Source organism: Simochromis diagramma, unplaced genomic scaffold, assembly GCF_900408965.1.
Source record: "Simochromis diagramma unplaced genomic scaffold, fSimDia1.1 OVJJ01000228.1, whole genome shotgun sequence".
In the NCBI taxonomy this organism is placed as follows: Eukaryota; Metazoa; Chordata; class Actinopteri; order Cichliformes; family Cichlidae; genus Simochromis; species Simochromis diagramma.
Genome location: NW_024386873.1, coordinates 183,273 through 207,546, shown reverse-complemented (window position 1 = coordinate 207,546; position 24,274 = coordinate 183,273). Strand labels below are relative to the sequence as shown.

At 47.0% G+C, this 24,274-nt stretch overlaps 1 protein-coding gene across 1 annotated transcript; it reads left to right on the top strand.

Moving 5' to 3' along the window:
* Nucleotides 1-12,285: 12,285 nt before the first annotated feature.
* On the top strand, nucleotides 12,286-23,888 carry nr1d1 (nuclear receptor subfamily 1, group d, member 1). Its single transcript, XM_040031748.1, has 8 exons — nucleotides 12,286-12,668; nucleotides 17,220-17,489; nucleotides 17,574-17,662; nucleotides 18,248-18,392; nucleotides 18,481-19,121; nucleotides 19,197-19,382; nucleotides 21,755-21,965; nucleotides 22,631-23,888. Exons 1-8 carry the CDS (start codon nucleotides 12,638-12,640, stop codon nucleotides 22,849-22,851), a joined length of 1,794 nt encoding a protein of 597 aa, XP_039887682.1. The 5' UTR covers nucleotides 12,286-12,637; the 3' UTR covers nucleotides 22,852-23,888.
* The last annotated feature ends 386 nt before the right edge of the window (nucleotides 23,889-24,274 follow it).

The window sequence follows — 24,274 nt, the reverse complement described above, 5'->3', positions numbered from 1 at the left end:
GTTCAATGTAAGCTTTGTTTATTTTACTTTATTCCTCTTGCACTTATGTTTATTCAATTCAGTCGGGTCTGTTTCCAACCCTTTTTAAGATTTAGTCGGCTGATAATACAATCCCATTTCTATGATCTCTACTTTGATCTCTAATTTTTCACCAACAATTTTTGTCTGCTCCGCACTCACACACACACACACACACACACACACACACACACACACACACACACACACAGCAGTGCACTTCTATTTCACTTTTCGTCGTTGTCAGCCACACGGCGTCCCTAACACCGGGCTACACAGCCACACAGTGCCCCACGCACCGTTCCACACAATCCTCGATCGTGGCTTTCCTTGAAGACTTCTAGTCGTCCTTGACGACAGCCAGACGGTGTCTCTAACACCGGGCTACACGGTCCTTCCCCAGAAGACTCAGTAGTACCCAACTACTCTTCGTATACGGAACACGGTTTACAGGGCCGTCCCCTTTGTACTGAAGTCGTACCCATTGAGTCCTGCCTTGGATTCGTGGATCTGTGGCCGTCGAGGGGAAGGCAGACGCTATGCAGCCGGCCCAGCAACGAATCTTGCGTCTCTCGACAGGTACTCCGGAAGTCCTGGCTGATGTCAGGCTTCGGCCTGTCATTCTCCTCCCCGACAAACCAAGATCCCGAATCCGACTCGAAAGGACCAATTAATGTCAGAGTTTTACCCCTGATACTGCTGGATAAACAGAAACTCACTCAGGAACGAGGTCACACAGAGCTCAAGTTTTCACTCGCGAGAGGGAAGCAGTTGTCTCCAACCCACTTCAACTTGCTTTCCCCCTGCAGGTTGTTTTTATTGGTTACACACATGAATATTCATAAAGCTTGTTGCTGTATTACCTATGAGAAATTACTATAACTGGTTACAAAGCGTGATTATGCTGTGCAAACGTGATTGTGCTGTGCAAGCATGATTGTACATTGTGTGTGGTTATATGATGGGAGTGCAGCTCTCCCAGATTGTTGTCGGTAGAATCTGTTCTTCTCAAGGCTGCTTGTTCCCCTTATCAATGTCGTGCACGTAGTCATATGCGTAGGTTACCTAGATAGCAAACAGAAGCATTCTAGCTTTCTAAATGTCATTGTGTAGCTTTTTAAATGGCAACCTACAACACATACATTAAGCCTAACAATATCCCTTCAGCTTTAGTAATTAACACTCTACCTTTCAAAGACAAGTCCCTTTGTAGCCACTGGTTGAACTTTTTTAGGGTTTTCTGTATAATTGGAGTGAAGTTTGAAGAGCATCTTGATTTTTGGTCTTTGGATATTAACAGTCCCAAGTATGTGACTTCTTGTTTAACAGAAACATTACAGATAGCATTTGCAGGCCAGTCTTTAATTGCTAGTAACTCACATTTTTTTAGATTTAGGCATAAACCAGAGGCCTCAGAGAAATCACTAATCACAGTAAGGGCTGGAGGGATTTGGTTTGCATTCTTCAAGAAGAGTGTGGTGTCATCGGCTAACTGGCTGATGACGAGCTCCTTATCAGCTATGGTGATTCCTTGTACAACACTGTTTGAAATATTAGTTGCAAGAATTTGTGTACAAAGTAAGAATAAATATGGTGAAATAGGACATCTTTGGCGAATACCACGTTTCAGGTCAAATCTCGGGGTGGAGCCGTTAATCATTTTAATAGAACTATTGCCATTTGTGTATAAGGTTTTGACAGCTTTACAGAAAAACTTGCCAAAGCCAAATTTTTCCAAAGAGTGGAAAATAAATTGATGTTCAATTGTATCAAAAGCCTTATAAAAATCCAGGAAGAGAATGAAGCTATTGTCAGGTATCAGATCAGAGTAATCAAGTAAATCCAAAACCAGTCTCATGTTCTTAGAAATGTGTCTATTTCTCATAAAGCCTGATTGTGTCTCATCAATAATTGTTTCCAAGACCTCTTTAATTCTGTTAGCAAGTATTAAAGCCATAACCTTATAGTCATTATTGAGCAGGGAGATGGGTCTCCAATTATCAATAAAAAGTAAGTCTTTGTTTGGTTTTGGAATAAGTGTTATGAGACCTTGAGTAAGAGAAGGAGGGACGATGTTATTCTCTATACTTTCTGTAAAAACCTGCAGTAAAAACGGAGCCAGGAGATTAGAAAATGATTTATAAAACTCTGCAGTCAAACCATCTGTGCCGGGAGATTTATTGGCCTTAAGTGCAGAAATGGAATTACAAACTTCCTCCACAGTCAGAGGGCTGTCACAATAACTTCTATCTTCCACAACAATAGTTTTTAGGTTTTTAATATTATTGAGAAATCCTGTTGAGACAGCCTCATTATATTTTGAGTTGTACAGTTTGGTATAGAATTCGGCACAGAAATGTGAAATTTCTGTAGGATTGTCAAAGACAATGCCATTAATATTTAGTTGATGAATAGAGTTTGTTTTTGATCTGTATTTTTCAAGCCTGAAAAAGTAAGCAGAATTTTGTTCTCCAGCCATCTCTCCCTGGATCTTACAAAAGCACCCTCAGCCTTGCATCGATATAAACAGTCCAATTTATTTTGAAGTTCTAGTAAACTTAATTTATCTTCCTCTGAGATTTCTTCTGGGGACTTCTGGTAATAAGAGGCAATTTTGCTTTTCACTTCCTGTTCTTCAGCTTTCCTTAATTTAGTAATTTGACTCCCGTATCTTCTCAAGAATTTGCATGCTTCAAATTTAAAAAGTTCCCAATTGGTACAAAAGGACTTCTCTCTGTTAGCTTTATTCCAATAATAAACAATTAATTTATTAATCTGCATGTTAACCATTTTATCTTTTAGTAAAGAATTATTTAACTTCCAATAAGAGAATTTATGAGGTATATTATCCAGTGTAAACATTTGGACGTTAATGTGAATTGCTCTATGATCAGTGAGGGGGGTGGCAAGTATATTAACGGTAATATTATCTTTATCAGTACAGTCAGAAACAAGCCAAAAGTCAATACGTGATTGCCTGGATCCTGTCTTATTGCTCCAAGTAAAGAGTCTATCATCTGGAAATTTTTCTCTCCAAATATCCACAAGATTAAATTTTCCCATGAAATTTTTTAAGTTTGCACTGTATGAAGACTGCTGCCCTGGAGGCCACCTATCAACCATATTATCTAAAGCAATGTTAAAGTCTCCACCAATTAAGAGGACTGAATTTGGGTATTTGGAGAGCCAAAAATTTATTTTTTCTTCTAAGGAGTCAAGTAATTTATCATTTTCAGTTTTATTATTGTAACCATATATATTTACTGCAATGAAAGTACTGGTATTGTGTCTGATTAGTGAGCAGAGGTAGTGTCCTAAGGTGTCACAGTCAGAGTGTAATACATCCCCAGAAAAAGAATTTTTAAGCGTGGCAACTCCAGCAGAACGCTCAGAGCCATGGGACAATCAGACTTCATTACCCCATTGTGATTCCCAAAAATTTGTATCAGCAGGTGTGGAATGACTCTCTTGGAAAAAGCAAAAATCTGTTTTAAATTGTTTGGCAAATAAAAACAAAGCTTTGCGTTTACATGTTTGTCTTAAACCCCTGGTATTAAGAGAAACAAATGAAAAAGACAAAGTTATTAGAAAAAAGAAAGAGAAAAAGTAAGTTCTAAACTTCTACAGCTAAGAATAGCTGTAGAAGTCCTCGGGTGCTGCACAATTTAGGTAGTAGAACAGTAAAAACCCTGAGTGACTAAGCTTATAAAAATACAGTATTTAACGATCTACTATGGTTTAAATATAGCTTTTTATAGATAAACACACTCTTCAACACAAAATAAAATTTTAACCTGAGGGTGAAAATATCAAGTTCACCATGTAAACAAGCTCACAGAAATGTCATTTCGGAGACTGAATAAGCGTCTCTATGAAGGAGGGAAAACTTCTGATCCACTGATGAATCCTCGGCCTCCCACGAAATAAGCCGGCTTACCCTCCTTACGGGCTTTGTCTATCATCGGCCACAGTTTGTCACGACGTCCTCTGTCCTCCCTGGACAGATCTTCAGCGAACCTCAAATGATTGTCCTGCAGGTAGGAGGATGTTTTGGCTGCTTTCCATACAGCATCTCTGTAGATTCGGGAGGTGAATTGCACGATGATGCCTCTAGGTCTGGTGCTACCTTGTCGCTTGGCTCCGAGTCGGTGTACGGTGTCGATGACGTCAGGCAGCCTATGATTTTGTTCTGGCAGAACAGACTGGCATATCACAGTCACCTTTCCCCTTACGTCTTCTTTCTCATCCTCCTTGACTCCATGTAGTCTGAGATTCCACCTCCTGGAATATCTTTCCAACTCAGATATTCTCTGTTGGCAGTTGTCCACTCGACCTTCCTCTTTAGTTACTTTTTTTTTCCAAGTCGCAAACTTTCCCCTTCATATCTTTCATTTCCGCGCACACAAAATCAATCGTCTTTTTGAGACCCTCAATCTGGAGCGTATTCTCTTTCACCATGTTCGAGTTCTCTCTCACCATGCTCTCAATGTTATCAGACCTGGTGTTTATTAGTGCAGACAGACGAGAAATTATCTCATTTACATCAACTGGGTCAGAGTTGCTGCGTTCGTACATCACCTTCTTCGGAGCTGGCGATTTGAGAGGTGTAACAGGGAGAGGTGGGAACTCATCCATTCCTTCTTCGGCTAACGTGAGTGCCACCGTAGTAGCTGCGTAGTCATGGAAGCTATCCATTAGCACGTTGCTGGACGTAGCACTCTCCTCGTTAGCATTCTCAGGCGCTATCTTAGACTTGGAACTTTCCAGTCCCCTTTTCGCTCCTTTCTGATTCGGCATTCTGCTGCTTCTTGCCCTATGATTGCTGTATCTTCTCTTATTTAGTGAATTGTTAGTGTTAGCAGCATAAAGTTGAGGTTTTACCGTTGTTCACGAACTTTCTGTGCAGAACTCGGTAGAGAGCGTCTACTCACTCCGCCATCTTGGCACGCCCCCCCCATTTTGTACAAGAGCTGTCACTACCCGATCCGTACCGGAAACCCGATCGGTACCCCGCATGCGCAAATCTTACGTCACTTCCTCTCTTTGCCAACATTGCAACATTCAATATATTTGAATGATACGGTTAGCGCCCAGTTAACTCCTAGCATTTCTCAGCAGCTCTGCCTCCTTTTCGACTACCGGGACATTTAAACAATGGATAATCCGTATCCGCAACAAATTTTTGCTTTTCTCCTCAACAGAGAGCGTTCCCCGATTGAACAACGGCGCTATAAAATAAGAAGAATGGTGCCTAATGACAGAGTTAATAATACAGACTTTATAATATGTCACGTGAAGATTCAGCAGCCAGATTAAGTGTTTAGAATAGAATAGAATAGAATTCAACTTTATTGCCATTGCACATGCACAGGTACAGGGCAACGAAATGCAGTTTGCATCCATCCAGAAGTGCTTTAGTGATATAGATATATTACAATATATATTAGCAATAATATAGATATGTGAGTATATTACAGAAATGGGTCTATTATGGTATGTTATAATGTACACGGTATGAAGTATGTTGTGAATATTCTATAACTATAAGTATGTACAGGCTGTAGTGAGTACAAGCTATGTACAGGCTATGAACAGGATATAAATATGAAAAACTATACAGAATATGAAATAAATAACTTTACAGAATTTGAGATATACAGCTATACAGAAATGGGAACTATGCAAGTTGTAAACAGTTGTAGGATTAAAGATTATCGAATGTACAGAATGATTATTTACACAGAGCTATACAGTAGTGCAGTTAAGATAAGTGAGGGTGTAGATAGTTTCTACAGAGGCTATATAAAGTGCTAGTGGTTGTGAGTGGTGGTTCAGTCCATGTTATTATTGTGTGTTTGAGGGTACAGTTGTCCATTGTGTGTGTGTGTGTGTGTGTGTAGGTGGTTGTGGGTGTGTGTATGTTCAGTCCATGTGTTAACGTGGGTCAGATGTCAGGAGGCAGAGTTCAGGAGTCTGACAGCTGTGGGGAAGAAGCTGTTCCGGTACCTGGTGGTCTTAGTCCGGAGGCTCCTGTGGCGCCTCCCAGAGGGCAGGAGGGTGAAGAGTCCATGTGATGGGTGACTGGGGTCTTTGATGATTTTCCCAGCCCTTTTCAGACAGCGCTTCCTGTAGATGTCTTTTATGGCAGGAAGTGGTGCTCCGGCGATGCGCTGGGCAGTTTTCACGACCCTCTGCAACGCCTTCCGGTCCGAGGCAGAGCAGTTCCCGTACCAGACTGTTATACAGTTGGTCAGGATGCTCTCGATGGTGCAGCGATAGAAGTTCACCAGGATGTCTGAGGACAGGTGGTTCTTCCTCAGAGTCCTCAAGAAGAAGAGGCGCTGGTGAGCCTTCTTGACCAGCTTGGAGCAGTTGGTCGTCCAGGTGAGATCCTCGGAGATGTGGACTCCCAGGAACTTGAAGCTGCTCACACGCTCCACAGCCGTCCCCTTAATGTGGATGGGTGGATGTGGGTCAGCATTCCTCCTGTAGTCCACGATGAGCTCCTTGGTCTTCTCGGTGTTAAGCAGCAGGTTGTTTGTGTCGCACCACTCAGCCAGACGATCCACCTCCTCCCTGTAGGCGGCCTCATCGTTGTCACTGATGATCACCGTGGTGTCATCTGCAAACTTAATGATGGTGTTGGAACCATCAGCAGGTCTGCAGTCGTGGGTGAAGAGGGAGTAGAGGAAAGGGCTCATCACACAGCCTTGTGGTACACCGGTGTTCATCGTGATTGTAGATGAACAGCGGTTATCCAGCCGGACATGTTGGGGGCGGTTGGTCAGGAAGTCCAGTAACCATTTGCAGATGAGGGAACTGATGCCCAGGTCTGTCAGTTTCCTGATGAGTTGTGAGGGGTGTATTGTATTGAATGCTGAACTGAAGTCTATAAACAGCATTCTGGCGTAGGTGTTGTTGTTGTCCAGGTGTGAGAGGACAGAGTGCAGTGCGATGGAGACTGCATCCTCTGTGCTCCTGTTCTGGCGGTATGCGAATTGGGGGGGGTCCAGGGTGGGGGGGAGACAGGATTTGAAGTGTGCTAGGACTAGCTGCTCTAAGCACTTAGTGATGATGGGGGTGAGTGCTACTGGGCGGTAATCATTGAGGCAAGATGGGTTGGAGTTTTTGGGTATCGGGACGATGGAGGTGGATTTGAAGCAGGCCGGTACCACAGCGTGGGCCAAGGACAGATTGAATATGTCTGTGAGCACTCCTGCAAGCTCCCCAGAACACGCTCTGAGAACACGCCCGGGGATGCCATCAGGGCCTGCAGCCTTGTGGACATTGATCCTGCTCAGCACCGCTCCTACATCGGTGGGGGAGAGAGTCAGAGGTTGGTGGTCTGGCGTCATGTCTGCTTTGGTTGTGGTTGTGGGGTTCCCTCGCTCAAAACGAGCATAAAAGTTGTTGAGCTCGTTGAGGAAGGAGACATCAGAGGATGCGGGGGAGGGTTTGGTGGTCCTGTAGTCTGTAATGGTCTGGAGTCCTTGCCACATGCGTCGGGGGTTGGAGTTGGAGAAGTGTTCTTCTACCTTCTTTTTGTAATGGTGTTTGGCTTTTTTGATGCCCTTCTTTAGATTAGCCCTGGCTGTACTGTAGGCGTGTGCATCTCCTGACCTAAAGGCAGTGTTGCGGGCCTTCAGGAGGAGACGAACATCCCGGTTCATCCAAGGCTTCTGGTTGGGGTACATGGTGATCCGTTTCTGGGTGGTGACACTGTCTGTGGTTTCGGAGATGTAATCCAGTACAGATGAGGCGTACTGGTCCAGGTCTGTGTGGGTGAACATATTCCAGTCTGTGTTTTTAAATCTGTCCTGGAGCACTGCGTCTGTCCCCTCTGGCCACACTTTAATTGTCCTCACAGCAGGTTTCACACGTTGGATGAGTGGTGAATACCTAGGTGTGAGGAACAGGGAGAGATGGTCCGATTGTCCAATGTGGGAGAGGGGGGTGGCTTTGTAGGCTCCAGCCAGGTTGGAATACACATGGTCTAAAGTCTTGTCTCCTCTGGTGTGGCAGGAGACGTGTTGGTGGAATCTGGGGAGGACTGTCTTTAAGTTGGTGTGGTTGAAGTCGCCAGCAACAATAAAAGCAGCCTCGGGGTGTTTATTCTGGTGTTTGTTAATGGCTGCAGAAAGTTCTTTCATGGCCAACCTAGCATTAGCGTCGGGGGGTATATACACGGCAGTGAGTATGATAGAGGTGAGTTCTCTGGGGAGATAATAAGGTCTGCATTTGACCATTAAAAACTCCGCATTAGGTGAGCAGTGACTCTCAGTAGTAGTGGAGTTCATGCACCAAGCATTGTTAATATAAATGCACAAACCTCCACCTCTGGTCTTGCCGGAGTCATCTGCTAGCCTGTCGGCTCGGTGTGTGTGGCGTCCTGCTAATTCGATAGCATTGTCCGGGCAGCTGTTGTTCAGCCATGTTTCGGTGAAAAACATGACATTTGAGTCCATAATCCGTCTGTTGTTAGTGATGGAGAGCCGTATCTCATCCATTTTGTTTGCCAGAGAACGGACATTGGCGAGAAAAATACTGGGTAGAGGCAGCCGGTGTGGTGTTAGCTTTAGCTTAGCCCGTAGCCCTCCGCGCCTACCTCGCCTTTGTTTACGATCTCGGCGCCGTCTGCGTGCACTTCCGCCCGGCCGCCCGCCTGGCAACTGACAGTGATAGCGGACATTATCATCACTTTTCCAACAATCCTCTCCACACAGACAAGCATAAACACACTCGACTATCACTAAATCAACTTTAACACACGTTTGTAATGACGCTAATTCAGTCTCTATACCGTCCGTTTTCTTTTGAGCTGCTTTTAAGCATGTTTCTTGTCGTCGTCGTTCCAACACAGTGTGTTTGTTTTGATTCGTAGACCCCGAAAATGGCGCCGCGCTCCCACAATGCATTGCGGCGTGACGTCAACTCCAAAGCCCTATACGGTTCATTCGCTCAGTCAGCAGGTGGCAGTATCCTCGTACACTGGGGAGTAAACTGCCATTAAACTAACAGAAGAAGAAGAAAACCCCTGCACATGCGCAGTAAGGATCGGGAGTCCTGATCTGTCACTATCTTTTTATTTTTTTGTTTTTGTCTACATTATATTAAATGTTTCATTATCGGAAACATTTTAAGTGATACTTGTTATTCTTAACATCTTAACAGATACTCTGACCTGTAACTATCATAAAATGCTTCGACCGGAAGTAGACAACTTTCGCGCATGTGGGGTACTGATCGGGTTTCTGGTACGGATCGGGTAGTGAGCGTCTGGCTGCAGCCACTGGGGAGTGCCATATTGGGACCTCCACAGTAACCCGAAACACATGACCTCCACAGTAGGCGGAAATACGTTCCCGCATGGATTTTTTTTTTTTTGTCTCGTTCCTGCATGGATCATTAACCTTGCAAATCGATCGTGAAGGTTGGTACAGAGTCTTCCATGTATAAATTTGCTGTTAATAATTATATAATTCTAGGAATCATCTACTTTGCTTACACTGATGTTGGCACTTTGTTGGCGTTACAGCAACAGTCAGACCCCCGAGGTATCTAAACTTAAGTAAGGAATGTGTGCACTTTTAACACCTCTGACTAGCATTTAGTGGTCAGTTTCAAATGTATTTGATTTTTGCTTGTTATTGAACAAATTCACTTCACTGCTTTTCACTATCTGACATCAATGCACATCGTTCCATTTACTGCATATTGTGCTTTATTCATGTCTCTCATTCCACCTGCATCAACATTGTAAAGTTTGTCACAAAGAGATTTATACATTTATAAATACTAATATTCTCTATTCCATTCTGTTCTGCTTTTTTATTGCCCAGATTTGAGTTAGCCTTTGTTCAATTGTCTGTTATATGTCAATAGATACGTATGTCACAATTAAGTGTCTTGTAAATTATGTTTTTGTAAAGAATTTTCTCCCCAAATCTCTTACATGCTAACTGTAACGTGTTATTTCTGCTAAAACCTGAACTTAAAGGTGTATATGGTGTTTATCTGTTTCTCTCTGTTTTAGATGCACATATCACATTTGGAGTTCTGCCTCCAAGCCAGAATCGCAGGAGTGCACCACGTGTTGGCTGTTTCGCTGCCCTCTGTGCCCCACTCTCAGCCCTGCTGTCAGGGCAAAGATTGAGCAGCAAATAAATGGACACATTAAAAATGCTTTGCCTTTCAAAGGTATGTTGGTATTAAATATACCTCATAGTTAAACTTATAAATATGCCCTTCTTTTCAGCACCTCTGCAGTCTCTTTGTTGACTTAAATGTTGCTTTTCACATTGTACAGTTCAGTTCATTCATCAGCAAGAGGAAAAAAGTGTTTAATAGTTAAATAACTGTATAACAGTCTGGTACGATTTTGTTAAATCGACTTTGACAGATAAAACGAAATTGTGTTTTTTTTACTATTCATGCTGCTGATAAATTTGGTTCTAAGTGTTTTTTTTTAACACTCTGGGTTTATTAAAAAAAATCACCATCCCTTCAGCTTGTTCGTGGCAAAAGTGTCCATGTGTTATGTTTTTGTTTCTTTGCTACTTTTTCTGCATAAAGGTTTTTTGATAAATATAAACTAGTCATTACTTTTTACATTTTTAATCCTTCAAACACCTTTTTCTAGTACAATGCACGTGTTTGAAGACATCCTCAAAACTCACCATTTCATATATCAGCAGTGCTACTGGAAATTATTGTACAGTGTCCCTCACTGTAACGCGTTTCACCTTTTGCGGACTGTTTCGCTGATTTTTTTTTATTTTTTAATTTTTTATTTTTTACAGTACATTGTGTTGTGCGTTCTGATTGCTGTAGACCAAACTAGTACTAGTGTCTCCTGTACAGCAGCGGTCCGTTGAGTCGGTTTACCTGGGTCTTTTCCCGTGTTGTGGTCGTGTGTCTTATTTTCTCAACGTCCCACTTAAATCCTGCTAAATGAAACAACTGCACCACCTGCTGTCTCAAATGTCACCCTGCACTGACTCCAGTAACAGCAAAGGATGCTGGGTAATATTCAGTGTGGTAAAGAGAGGACCTACCTACTTTGTCCTTGACCATAAATGCTGGAGCTGTGACTGTAAACCTGTAAAGAGCCAGCAGACATCACCCAGAGGTTACAGCTGCTGGGCCCCAGTCTGACTCATCACTGTGAGCCACAGCCAACCAGCTTAGCCCGCACTAAACAACCAGACCGCTGAGCAGCTGTTTTCATGCAGCGTTTGAAGAACACAAAGTCTGTATGCTCTGATCTTAGTTCAGTAACACATCATTTATGAAGTTAAATAAAATGTCCCTTACTTTCCTCTTCTTTGCATCTTTCTCCATCTCTGAGTGTCACACCCCGTGTTTCTCTCCCTCTGAACTACAGCACACATGGTTAGTGTCAAACGTCACATAAGCACTTTGTGTGTTTGCTGATGTTTGTTGAGCTGTTAGAAAAGTTGCTGTTGAACTTCCCTGCTGTTTGCTCCTCTTCTGCAGCGCTAACTGGATGCTGAACAATGCTTTGCGACTTTACATCTGCACCATGAACGCATTAACAGTGAGGGTGTGAGTGGAGTGTCGCTATTTTCTTATTGCTGAGTAAACATCTGTAGAAGAAACGCCAGGCTGCAGTTCACAAAACCTCCTGGACAGCTCCTTGTTTCCTCTCGAACATCAGTCTGCGATGGTCTGATGGAGGATTCCAGCTGTTCAGCAGTCCTGGCTCTGCTTCGTCCTGTTGTTGCTTACATGATGCTCCAGATGTTGTCTGCTGGTCAGAGGTCTGGACTGCAGGCGGGCCGGTTCAGCGGCCGTGCGGCTGGGACAGATGCAGTCTGCGATTTTGTCCTGCTCAAACACGAAGGCCTCCCAGAGACACACGTCAGCACGGAGCAGGTGTCAGAGCAGATGTTCCTCTAACACCTGTTTATACCTTTGAGCAGTGATGGAGCCTTTCCAGATGTGCCAGCTGTCAGCTGCGATGCCCCCCATGAGAGCTGCAGGCTTTGACCTGAGCTCTGATGTCGTTAGTCCGGAGGATGTGGAGTCCATTTTTGGCTCATAAGTAGAATAAGTAATCATAAATATAAGTAGTAATAAATAACGTTAAATGATTGGTCAAAGCATTAAAATTATGTTTTAAAAACTACAAAAAAAATCTCCGCCTACGAATCCCAGAATGCCCCTGTGCGAGGAGCAGCCGGCTCCACGTGCTCGGAGGTTTAAACGAGCGGCTGCAGCGCAGAGAAGGGGCGGGAAAGTGTGTCACTGGGGCACGAGGCTCTCCCCGCGGTCACATGGTCCCGTTTTCTGCCGCGTGCGGGCACGGCGGCCCCCGCACATTCATCATCATCAGCGTCCTGCTGCGCGCGCGCCTTGTTTCAAAACACACAGGCAGGCAGACAGAGGCGCGCGTGCAGCAGGACGGATCGCTTGGTTCCGCGTGCAGCAGGAGCAGTAGTTTGAATTCACAGAATAAGACCCCGCTTCTTCTTCTGTGGTGGTTTCTTCTCCCACGTCTCCGAGCCTGGGATGCGTGCGCAGCGGTAGCTTTCTGGGACTTTTAAACGAGGGTCGCGTGCGTGACTTTTTCTCGGATGTCACAGTGACCACCGCTGCCATGGACACGAACAACAACAACAACAACCCAGGTAAATACGTCCCCTACTCTGCACCTCGCGCTTACATTAGAGCTGATAAGAGCGACGCTGTGCGCGTGCGGCGCATTTATTTTGACTTTTAACAGTGTGAGGGTCTCTGCTGCTGCTTCAGGGGTCGAGTTTTAAAAGTTGTCAAATTTTACATGGAGTTCGGCAGCAGCGCGGGGTGAAGGCTGAGACGAGCAGGTTACTGGTCGATGAGTAAACTGTTGGTATCGTTAGTATCGGACCACAGGTCGAAGCTTTGAGCACCTGCGGCTGTGTGGCGCGCGAACCTCTGTTCCGGTGTTTGTGTCCGCGGTACAGGTTCTCTCAGCGAGGGGGGCGGGAGCATCGGGTTCCGGTCCAGACCAAGTAATGGACCCCGCATTGCCCTCACTGCGGTCCCCGTGAGAAGGTGTCCGTGGCCGGGTTTCTGGAACAGCGGGTCCCGCTTGGCACATGTCCGGCGGTGGTCACGGGGACCGTGTACGTGACTGCGCCCGTGTGTTCGGGTAAGTGGGTCAGGGTGACAGCGGTCATGTCGGAGGGTGGACAGGTGTCAGGTGGACCCGCAGTAATGTGCGTGTACGTGCTCGCTCGCTCGCGCCAGCAGAGCGCCCGTTGCCGGTTCACATGGACCGGCAAACCGAGCCATGTGCGCTATGTTTTCACGGAGCTCCGCGGGCTCTGATTGGCTGCCACTGAGCCTGAGCTCATTGTATAATTCCGCTGCTCCTCCCCCGGCTCCTCCCCCTGTGTGCTCCAAACACGATCACATTTAAAGATTTGCGCACAGTCACGTGGTTTGACGTTTTCTCATTTTCACTGATGTCAGGAGCCTTTGCGCTCTTCTTCTGCACTTTTATAGTTTGTATTTGTATGTGATCAGATTATTGATCATGGCTGATTCTGATCGATGACCGGGATGAGGATCTTTAGCACACACTGATGGTTCATCGATGATAGTAGTTACAGTCCGGCTCTCACCTGTCCTCACCTGTTAAAGCTGCAGTTTGGGTGTTTTTGTCTCCCCCTGCTGGCGCAGACAAGAACAACACAAACACAGCTGAGCGCTGGGTTCTGTGTGTGGCTTTTATCTGCAGCAGCACAGACTGCACTCAGCTTGTTTCAGGCAGGAGTTTTATTCAAATGCCACTAAGGATGTTGAGCCGTACACAGAGACACGTCACACACCTCGCCACAGACACCTGCAGCTGACCGCGGTGACGTGGAGCTGCTGGGAGACGTAAGAACACAAAAACATGAATCTGTGTTAAAATAATCCCTCAGGAGTTTTTTCAGACTGCAGGCTTACTGATGTAAATAACGATGATATATTTATCACATGATGTAATAAAGTGTAAACCGACAAATAAAACTCGACATAAAACCTGAACACAGTGACGAACACGACAGGTGAGACGATGTACCTGTGCAGGTGATTTATTTACATTTCTGGGACAAAAGGAGCCAATCAGAGGAGAGTGAGGTCAAGGAGGGGAGGTGTGAATGAGTGAGATGTGAATGAATGATGTATGTGATTTATGGAAGCGTCTCCATGTCTGCTCGAAGTCTGATATTCCTGATCCAGGATTCCTGCTGTATCCCCAGGATAGAGCGCCGCTCTGCTCGCTCTCACAGATCACCGTGTTTGTGGTTTAAAGCTCATCACAGTGGACACTTACTGACACTACACTACCCATGAGCCTCAGCTGCTGGTGCTGAGCTCAATGATAACAGACATTCGCCGCACTGACGTTCAAAGAGCGTTTGGCTCGTGTGAACTTCCTGTCAGCTCAGAGTTCAGCTAACACGTTTCCCTGCAGTAAGCCCACAAACCTCAGACCAACTTTAAAAAACATGGCGGCGTGACGCTTAAACACGTACTTAAAAGGTGATAAAGAGGGTTCTTAGAGAACGTTTAGTAAAACATCACTGCAGCACTGTCAGAGAGACTCTGAGGACACGTCAGCGTTCGACCTCGAGTCGTTAGCCGTTAGCCACTTTGAAATTCCCACGGTGAGCAGAGACCCTGATGAAACGCGTTTACGCTCAGTCAAAGAGGGTGAACATGTGTCAGCAGCTGGATCCTCTCCTCTGGAGGTCAGCACAGTGCCTGAAGGAAGCACAGCGTCTTATTCCAAGCACGGATCGTTTAAAACCTTCACGAGGGCCTGAAGATCATGTGATCTGTCCTGAGACCTCGTGAGCAGCAGAGACGTGCCACGTCACCACCGCGAGCGTCAGCGCTAACGGGAAACTTTATTAGAAAATGATTCCCAGCTGGAGCATGATGCTGTTGTCAGGTGGAGGTGAAATGAAGCTTTCTTATCCCACAGTCTGATAGGAGCCTTCGCAGATTACCCAGAATGCACTTTGTGGAGCTTCCTGCAGGGCACGCTGGTTACTGCTCCTCTGAGGATGTGACTGATGAAGTCACATGAAGGTTATTATTCTTCTGCGGTTTCAGCTTTAATTATTTCTGAGTGGCTGTCGCTCACGAGACGAAGCAACTCATCTGCCAATTAGAAGGTTGGTGGTTCAATCCCTGGCTCCTCCAGGCTGGGGCAAGACGCCAGCCCCAAAATGTTCTCTGACACATCCAACGGCGTGTGTGTGCGTGTGTGTGTCAGTGTGTGTGTGTGTGTCAGTGTGCGTGTGTGTGCGTGTGTGTGTGTGTGTGTCAGTGTGCGTGTGTGTGTGTGCTCTGGGAGTAGAAGAATCAGTCCAAAAACAAGCTCCTCCTCTTCGCTTTCTCTTCTTATTCTTGGACTGTGAGCAGCTTTGCATGACTCACAGTTCATAATAATCCTTCTGTATCTGACTCTGGGCTGACTCCGCAGGCTCTCATTCATCCTCTGGGATCAGCAAGTTTACTCTCTGTGATGTCATAGAGGTCTGCAGTCTGCAGTCTTGGCTCACACTCAGCTCGTTACGAGAAACTCTAGATTGTTGAGTATGAACATCGCCATAGCAACAGCAGATATATAACAGGAAGTGAGGAGGAGGTCACGTTTAAGCTGAAGAATCTTATTTTACTGCAGCAGAAAACGCTGCAGATCTGTGTGTGTGTGTGTGTGTGTGTGTGTGTGTGTGTGTGTGTGTGTGTGTGTGTGAGAGAGAGAGATGAATGGCGGGAACGTGAGAGTGTGTGCAGAGGGAGGGTAGGCGTGGGTGTGGGCGGGCCTCTGGCGCTCCAGTCCCGTTGCAGAGCCGTCTGAGTGGAGCAGGCACGTGTCTCAGGGGCGTGACCACGGAGTACACACGAGCCTCCCGCCGAGGCTGCGTGAGGGGGAGGAGGGGAGGAGGAGGGAGGCAGCAGGTTCAGCACAGACATGAGCACAGCTCGGATATTTCTGTGGTCAGACGCTCAGAGGCCATGTGCAGCTTTATAAACACGTCACGTGACCTTCATCAGCACTCGTTTGTGTCTGCATTTCCACGCTGAGTCCTCTGTCTGTGTGTCTGTGCTGGTCTGTGAGCTCGCTGTGGTTCCCCGTGTAGCGTGAAGGTGATGGCGGCTGCTCTCCTTGTTCCTGTCTTGGTGACCCAGTTTGTGAGCTGGCAGCGGGCCTTGCTGTGTGAGTGTGTGAGCACAGACTCACAAAGCACACATTCAGCCTGAGTCTGAGCAGCAGAACATGAAGGTGATCACAGCTCGCACTGGTCGTGTGTGTGTGTGTGTGTGTGTGTGTGTCACGTGCAGCTCTGACATGTGCAGACAAACATCATCCTCTCATAACACACAAAGAATCAGGGGTTTCCTCCTGTTAGTGCGTCTGACTCCTCGCCGTGTGTTGACTAACAGACACATCATTAGTCAACACTAATGCTCTGTGAAGGTCGCTGCGTGTCACGAGGTGAAAGGTGTTTGTCCCAACCTCAGTAGGGTCAGGTAGTTAGTGATATTGTATCATACAGGGACACCAGAAGCTGATACTTAATCCGATAAATTCAAATATTTTGGGAACACTACAAAACAGAGGGCCCGTCTCTGCAGCGTGGTCCTGACATAACGTCCAACGCCATCGAACACGGAGCCACGGCGGTAAAAACAGGACTGCAGCCTCCCACAGAGATCAAACCTGCCGCTGCGCCGATCGTGTTCAGCGGTCACAGTCTGCATGTGCTGCTGATGAAATCGTTGCTCAGAGCTTCACGTGATTTACAGGATGCTGATGGGAGGCAACAGGTCTGCAAACAGTCGCTCTCAGACACTGTGCACATGTGGCGGCCGATCACTTCATTTTGAGCCCGCTCGGCGGCAGACTGGTGGCAGACCAACATTCACGGCAGCTTTCACTGGTGCTTTGATGAAACCTGAGAAGGTCTGAGTCTAAATCCCGCCTCTGCTGAGCGGCGGTACAAAGTCACGCTGCGCTGCACAACGAGCAGAACAAAGAGCAGAAATAAGCACTTACAGGCTTTTATTTTGTAGGAGGAGGCTGTGATGTGTACAAGCAGTAAAACCGAGTCGCTCAGAGCGTTCGAGGAGTAGAGGTGGAACGCTTCCCCCTCACCGCTGTCAATAACCTCTGACCTCCCCTTGCTCTCCTGCAGGAGGCGTGATCTCCTACGTGGGCTCCTCCGGAGGCTCTCCCACTCGGACCAGTCCGGTCTCCATGTACAGTGAGAACTCCAACTCCCAGTCCTTCTTCACCTCCTCCTCCTCCCTCACCCTGCCGTTCCTCAGCTCCGGCTCCAGCTCAGGGTCAGCCGGAGACGACGGGTCCTCCTCGGCCTCCTCGTCGGCGGGAGGCTCGCCTCGAGGCCGCGACGACGGCGGCTCTCTGAGGACGTCGCCCAGCAAGTCTGTGGCCAGTCTGACCAGTAAGTACGCAGTTCGTTTGCATGTTTGTGTGTTGAGCTGAACGGAACCTCTGATGTCACTTCCTGTGTGTGACTGTGTTTCAGAGCTGAACGGCATGGTGCTGCTCTGTAAGGTCTGCGGCGATGTCGCCTCGGGTTTCCATTACGGCGTGCACGCCTGCGAAGGCTGCAAGGTGAGATCTCACACACACACCATGGAGCTGCCGACTCAATGATAGTATTTGTGTTAATTAAAATCTAAAACTGTTATTCTTATTTTTTGTTTTTGTAATATTTCAGAGTTATTTACTTCCTGTTTATTTTCAAATGCGTTATTTCTTTATTCACACACATCACACACACACAGTCTTTAAGTGATGATGTGATGAAGCTTCAGTCCAAACTACTCTGCATTTATGAAGGCTGTTGTGTTTTTAACATGTTTTAATCTTTTGTATCTTGTTCTGTTTAATCTGAACAAGCCCCTAAAAACAGTCAGTGATCAATAAATTCTGTTTTCATGGATGTTGAACTTCATTGTTACACCTGGTAAAGCAGCAACGCTGATGATTTTATTACAGATGAAAGAGTTTAGACAGTTTTTAACTCTCAGTGATGCTGCAGTGTTCGTTTGGCTTTGGGACCTGAAGCGGCTAATGACGTCAGACTTAAAGACCGGATATACAGTCGGCGGATTTTGGCAGTTTTGGGGCTTGGTGGTGATGATGATGATGATGATGATGCTGAAGGTGACGGTGTGGGCGTGTCTGGTCTTGCAGGGCTTCTTCCGCCGCAGCATCCAGCAGAACATCCAGTACAAGAAGTGTGTGAAGAACGAGAGCTGCACCATCGTGAGGATCAACAGGAACCGCTGCCAGCAGTGCCGCTTCAAGAAGTGTCTGTCTGTGGGCATGAGCCGCGACGGTGAGCGCCCGCCTCACCTGCACGCCCACCTGCACGCCCGCACACTCTGAATCCGGCCTAACTCCTCCTCTTCCTCTTCTGTCCACAGCGGTGCGTTTCGGGCGGATCCCGAAGCGCGAGAAGCAGAGGATGTTGGCCGAGATGCAGAGCGCCATGAACAACATGGTGAACGACCAGCTGCAGAGCGACTTCCAGCTCGCCAGCCTGTCGTCGTCCTCCTCTTCCTCATCCTCTTCCTCCTCGCCGTGCCCGGGGGTGACCATCGCCCCCCGGCCTCAGCCCTCAGCCCTGCCTCCAGCCCCCTCCTCACCCTCCCCGCCTGCTTCGGCTTCCTCTTCCTCCCCACCGCCTCTTCCCGCCCATCAGAGCTCCTCCCCCTCCTGCTCCCCACCCCCCAGCCCCGGGATGGACTCCACCATCAGCGCTATTGCTCGCGCTCACCGCGAGACGTTCCTATACGCTCACGACAAGCTGGCCAATAACCACGTCCACCACAATGGGGAGGCGGAGCTCTGGCAGCCCAACCGCTGCCCAAACGGTTACCATGCCAACGGCCTCAACACCATCTACCACCACAATAACAACCTGGCCACAGAGTGCTACCTAGCGGAAAACAGCCGCACACATCTTCACCGTAGCAACGGGAGGCAAAGCCAGCAGAGCGGTCCCGCTGGTCATGTGACCCAGGAGCAGCGCTGTCCAGTGAAGAAGCAGACGGGGATCGTGCTGGTAAGAGCTCATCCACTGGGGGAGGGTTTACAAGCTGTCACCTGATTGGCTGACGGTGCTGTCCTGTCTCCGCAGGCTTGTCCAATGAACATGCAGCCTCACGCCGACCCCTCGAAGACCCCGCAGCAGATATGGGAGGACTTCTCGCTGTCCTTCACGCCCGCCGTCAGGGAGGTGGTAGAGTTCGCCAAACATATCCCAGGATTCAGCGGTCTGTCCCAGAACGACCAGGTGGCCCTGCTGAAGGCCGGCACCTTTGAGGTGAACCTGTGATGTCACTCGGTTTAGTGGGCGAGGTTTGTGCTGATTGACCCTGTGCACGAGACAATGCTAACTTCCTGGTTTGAGACCGGATGTGGGGTTGTGCATTTCCGGTAGCTTTACTTTGCGGTCAATCGCTACTGCGAAGATATCCTCCAAAACCATGTCCAAAACTCTAAAACGGAAAGATGGCGTTAAGTTACAAAGAGCAGAAGGTGGGAACACTCACCGCTGTTGTGTCATAAAAAATCTAATGATCAATTTTGACGTTTAAAGCGTTTCGATCGATCAGTTGTTTACATCACTCAACACAAGCAGAACTGCATCACTGCAGCAGAAGACACATCGTCCACATGCAGAAGCACATCTCTGTATAGTGACTGGTCTCATGATTTAAACAGGCAAATGTTCAGCATTCAAACTACAGGTGAAGAATAGTCAAACCAGATGTTTCCCGTTATGTCGAGATCAGCTAGTCAAGTATGCACCTACACAGCATGTTAACAAACCGTGAAAAAAGCCACACAAAAAATGATTGCTGGTAAGGGTTTCTATACATTAGTATGTACGAAGGGTATGTTGTGACTTACCTTCAAAATTACAGCGGTCCCTCGCTATAACGCGGTTCACCTTTCACCTCGCTGTTTCACAGATTTTTTTAGTGCAAGTTTGCACGTTTTTTTTTTTTACATCACATTGTGTCCTGCGTCCTGATCGCTGCAGACGATCTCCTCCGTGCCGTCTCTCCTGTACAGTACAGAATCGCTGCATCAATGCTAGCAGTGTGACTCTGAAGTGCAGCGCTGTATGTCCACGATGTCCACCAAACGTTTTGCACCGTCAAAAAATAAATTGGCTCCTTGATTTCACCTAACGCCGGTTATTTTTAGAACATAACACCCGCGATAAACGAGGGACAGCTGAGAAATATAACATTTGAATCCCTTTTCTCTTTTGCTCTGAGGTGCGGGGAAAAAATATCGACAAGTCGATGAACATCATTTCCAGATATATTGGGTAAATGCCCGAGACATCTATAGAAATGTAAATCGCCGCTTGATTCATTCATTTGCTTGTTTTGGACCGTAAACCAGGCGCGAATAGGACACCGGAAACAAAGCTCCCCACAGGAGTTTCCGCACCGGAAGTAGCATATGCTAACGTGCACATAGTCTATTGGGTGATTGAGATTCCTTAGATGCTGTACCCGACCTGACCACTAGGCAAACTGGGGGCGCTGCACCCACCCTCTAGATATTTACCATGTCTTCTCACTCAGCCAGTTACAGCACTGTCATCCAATCAGAGCACATTTTAGGGAAATGACCTCTGACCTTTGAAAAAAACCATTGAGTTCACTCTCGAGTCCACAAGAGTGCGAGTTTAAAAACTCCCACTAACGTTCCCGAGGTCAAAGATCTGAAGCTCAGGTTGCTGTTTAGTTGCATTTGTTCATGGAGACGTAGCGGTCGCAGTAGTTGCTTGTTGCAGCATTTGGTTAAGTTAGTGAGTTGCCGTGTTTAGTTGCAGCATTATGTTTCATTGTGAGACGCAGTCTTTGCTGTATTCTGCCCTCGCACTTAACTAGATGGACAACCATCTTCCCATGTAGAAAAACCACAGCGCTGTTCCTTTCTGCCAGATTTATTTGACTGGATGCTTCGCTTGGCTTTGTTGAAATACATGAATGTGCCATAGGGGTAGCAAACTGTCCTTCTCCCGCTAGACAGGAAGTAATGAGAAATAGCACTTCTGGTAGGATGTCAAAATAAAATGAACAGTGTGCCAGAAACAAATAAAGATTGCATGAAGTTATATAACACTACATAACATGAGGGCGACTCTTAAGGAGCCAGAACATGCTGCATTGACTGTAGGTACAGAAAATGTTGCAGATGCAGTCCTGGAGCTACAGCATGATGTTTACTTGTTGCTGCAGATGTAGTTTGTGTTGCAGTTGCTTGTTTTCTGTGTAGATTTGCAGTCATCCACGTCATGAAAGCTTTCTTTCCCAGCTCCTTAGGCTAGTTGCTTGTTGTTCAGTTGCAAGTGTTGCTGTAAACGTAGTGGTTGCTATAGTTGCTGTTGTTGCAGGATTTGGCTTAGCTGCAGGAGTTAACGTGTTGCTGCAGTTGTAATAGGCGGTGTTTGGCTGAAGTTGCTGTGTTTAGTTGCAGGAGTTTGGATGTGGCGAGTTTTCTAGGCAGAGGATGTTGATCTATTAGCAGGAGTTGCAGATGTAATGTTGCTGTAGTTACACGCCTCCTCGTTGGTTGCTCAAACTTGTGTCAGGCTGAGATTGGATGAAACCTAAATGTGTCGGTGACATCATCGCGCTTTCACTGATTGCCCGTCCTTGTTTCCTGTCTCAGGTGCTGATGGTGCGTTTTGCATCGCTGTTTAACATGAAGGAGCAGACGGTGACGTTCGTCTCCGGCGCCACCTACAACCTGCAGGAGCTGCGGGCGATGGGCATGAGGGACCTGCTGGGAGCCATGTTTGACTTCAGCCACAAGCTGGCGGCGCTGGAGCTGGACAGCGAGGAGCTCGGACTCTTCACCGCCGTGGTGCTCGTGTCAGCAGGTGAGCAAAGATCGCCGCCGCCGTAGATGAGCTGAAACGTATCACAGTTATTTAAGCAACGTGTTGAGTGTTTAAGAAGGAAGTATAGAAAATCAACTTCCTGTTTGTAGCACATAACTACGGCGAGTGCAGGTGTAGCCCGAGTTTGTGTGGTTTAGCTGTTGTTGTTGTTTTCGATGCACGTTCAATCATCCAGGTAAGGAAATCGCTAAAAGTTGATTCTTTCATCTGGAAGTTCCAGATGAAAGAATCAACTTTTGGGGATGTTGCTGTTGCTGCTGTAGTTGCACCAACTTGTTGAGTTGCAGGTTGTGCCATGTTTGGTGTAGTTGCAAAAGGTACCGTTTGTTCAAGCTGTCGCTGTAAGCGAAGCGTCGTGGTTGCAGTGATTTAGGTAGCAGCGGCGTATGTAGATGTTGTTGCCGTAGTTGATGTCTTGTGTTTAGTTGCTTATTTAATCATTTTTGGTTGTTGTGTGTCGAAGTTGCACATGTAGAGTTTGTTTTTAAACTGTTTAGTTGCAGCTGTTGCTGCAGATGTAGTGGGTGGGGTAGTTACCGGGTTTGGTTCAGTTGCAGTAATTGTAGACGTAACAGTTGTTGCAGTTGCTGCAGATGTAGTGGTTGCCCGTTGCTCGCTGACCTGCCCTCTCCGTGTGGTTTCAGACCGCTCCGGCATCGAAGACGTGGCGTCGGTGGAGCAGCTGCAGGAGAATCTGATCCGCGCTCTTCGCTCGTTGGTCAACAAGTCGCCCGTCACCCCAGAGAGCGAGCACCTCGACGTGGACTCGCCACGCTTCACCAAACTGCTGCTGAAGTTGCCAGATCTGCGGACGCTCAACAACATGCACTCTGAGAAGCTGCTGTCCTTCCGCATCGACGTTTGATGACATCACTGCGATGTCGCCGCATCGCCACGCTCTCCAGCCCTTAACATTGCAGCGTCATCCAGACCGCATCGGACTGGCAGGATGATGATGTCATCAGCAGAACTTTTCAAGACATGCGTCTCCCCGCCAAAATAAAAGTCTGCTTTAAAACAGCTGGTTGATGTTTTAAAGGAGCAGGCTGCCATTTTTAAACCACACTATTTTAACCTGTGTAAGCCCAAACCGTTAGCTTAGCCTAGCCAGCCCAGTTCTTTGACTTTACTGGAGCGTCGCCAGCAGGAAGTTTGAAAGACAAAAGAAAGAAGCGTGAAGGACGTGGACGACGACAGTACGCTAACTGACGAGCTCACACAGGACAAACCTGTTCGTTCAGCTTCACTTCCACTTCCTGTTGATGTCATCATTCTGTCTGATTTTAGCTTCGTTAACGTTCATGATGAGTTCAGACGCTTTTAATTTGAAAGTTTTTCCAGCTGGAGACAGATGCACACTAAAAGTAGCTCTTTCAAACGTCTGGACGCATCCAGCTGCTTTTAATGATTTTAAGGACTTTGGGATCAGCTCCTTCGATTTTCAGCGGCCGGCGATCTCTGACTGCGGCGATCTCTGACTGCGGCGGCCTCCGCTTCCACTCTGCAGGAAACAGAAACTCTTCCAGTACGAACTGATTCATCCTGAACTTCCAAACTGTGGAGCGCCCGGAATGATGACTCCACCCACTACAGAGATGGAGGAGGCGGGGCGTGACCCGGCGACGTCTCAGACAAACCTTATGCAGCTGATGTTCTGTAAAGAAACTGTACATAGCCATGAACACAAAGATCCAGCTATACTTGAACTGTTTCCCTGAGATCTGTTGTACACAACTATTTTTGGTTAATATGAATATATGCCTGTGCAGATATCGTGACTATTAAAGTATGTACGAGCGAGGAAGTGCACCTGATGAAAGAAGATCTCTGATGTGTTTTAATCTGTGGTTTATGTTGTGAAGACATTATATAAAAATGATATATAAATATATGCACACATGAGTCGTCCTGAATCTATAATATTCACACTGATCATAAAGACGTTACTGCGATGGACTTGATGATTGGACGAGTCAGAGCTGAAGTAAAACGACCTTCAGTTTTCTCTCAGCGAAGCTCATTTTACCCACCAGCAGCTGCTGACACGTTCTGATTGGTCGGTTCAGGACAGGACGCCCCGCTTCGATATTTCCAACCGTGCAGATGCGAGCAGCAACATTAGAGCTCCATGAGTGTGGTTGGAGGAGAAGCTGGAGTCAGTTACAGCGGCTGGTGGAGATGCTGTAGTGGCAGGGTTTGATGTCACAGACTCAAGCTGCTGCTGGTTGTAGTTGCAGCAGCTGTAGAGCGGGTGGTGTAGCTGCAGAGGAGCCTGATTCGAGCTCTCT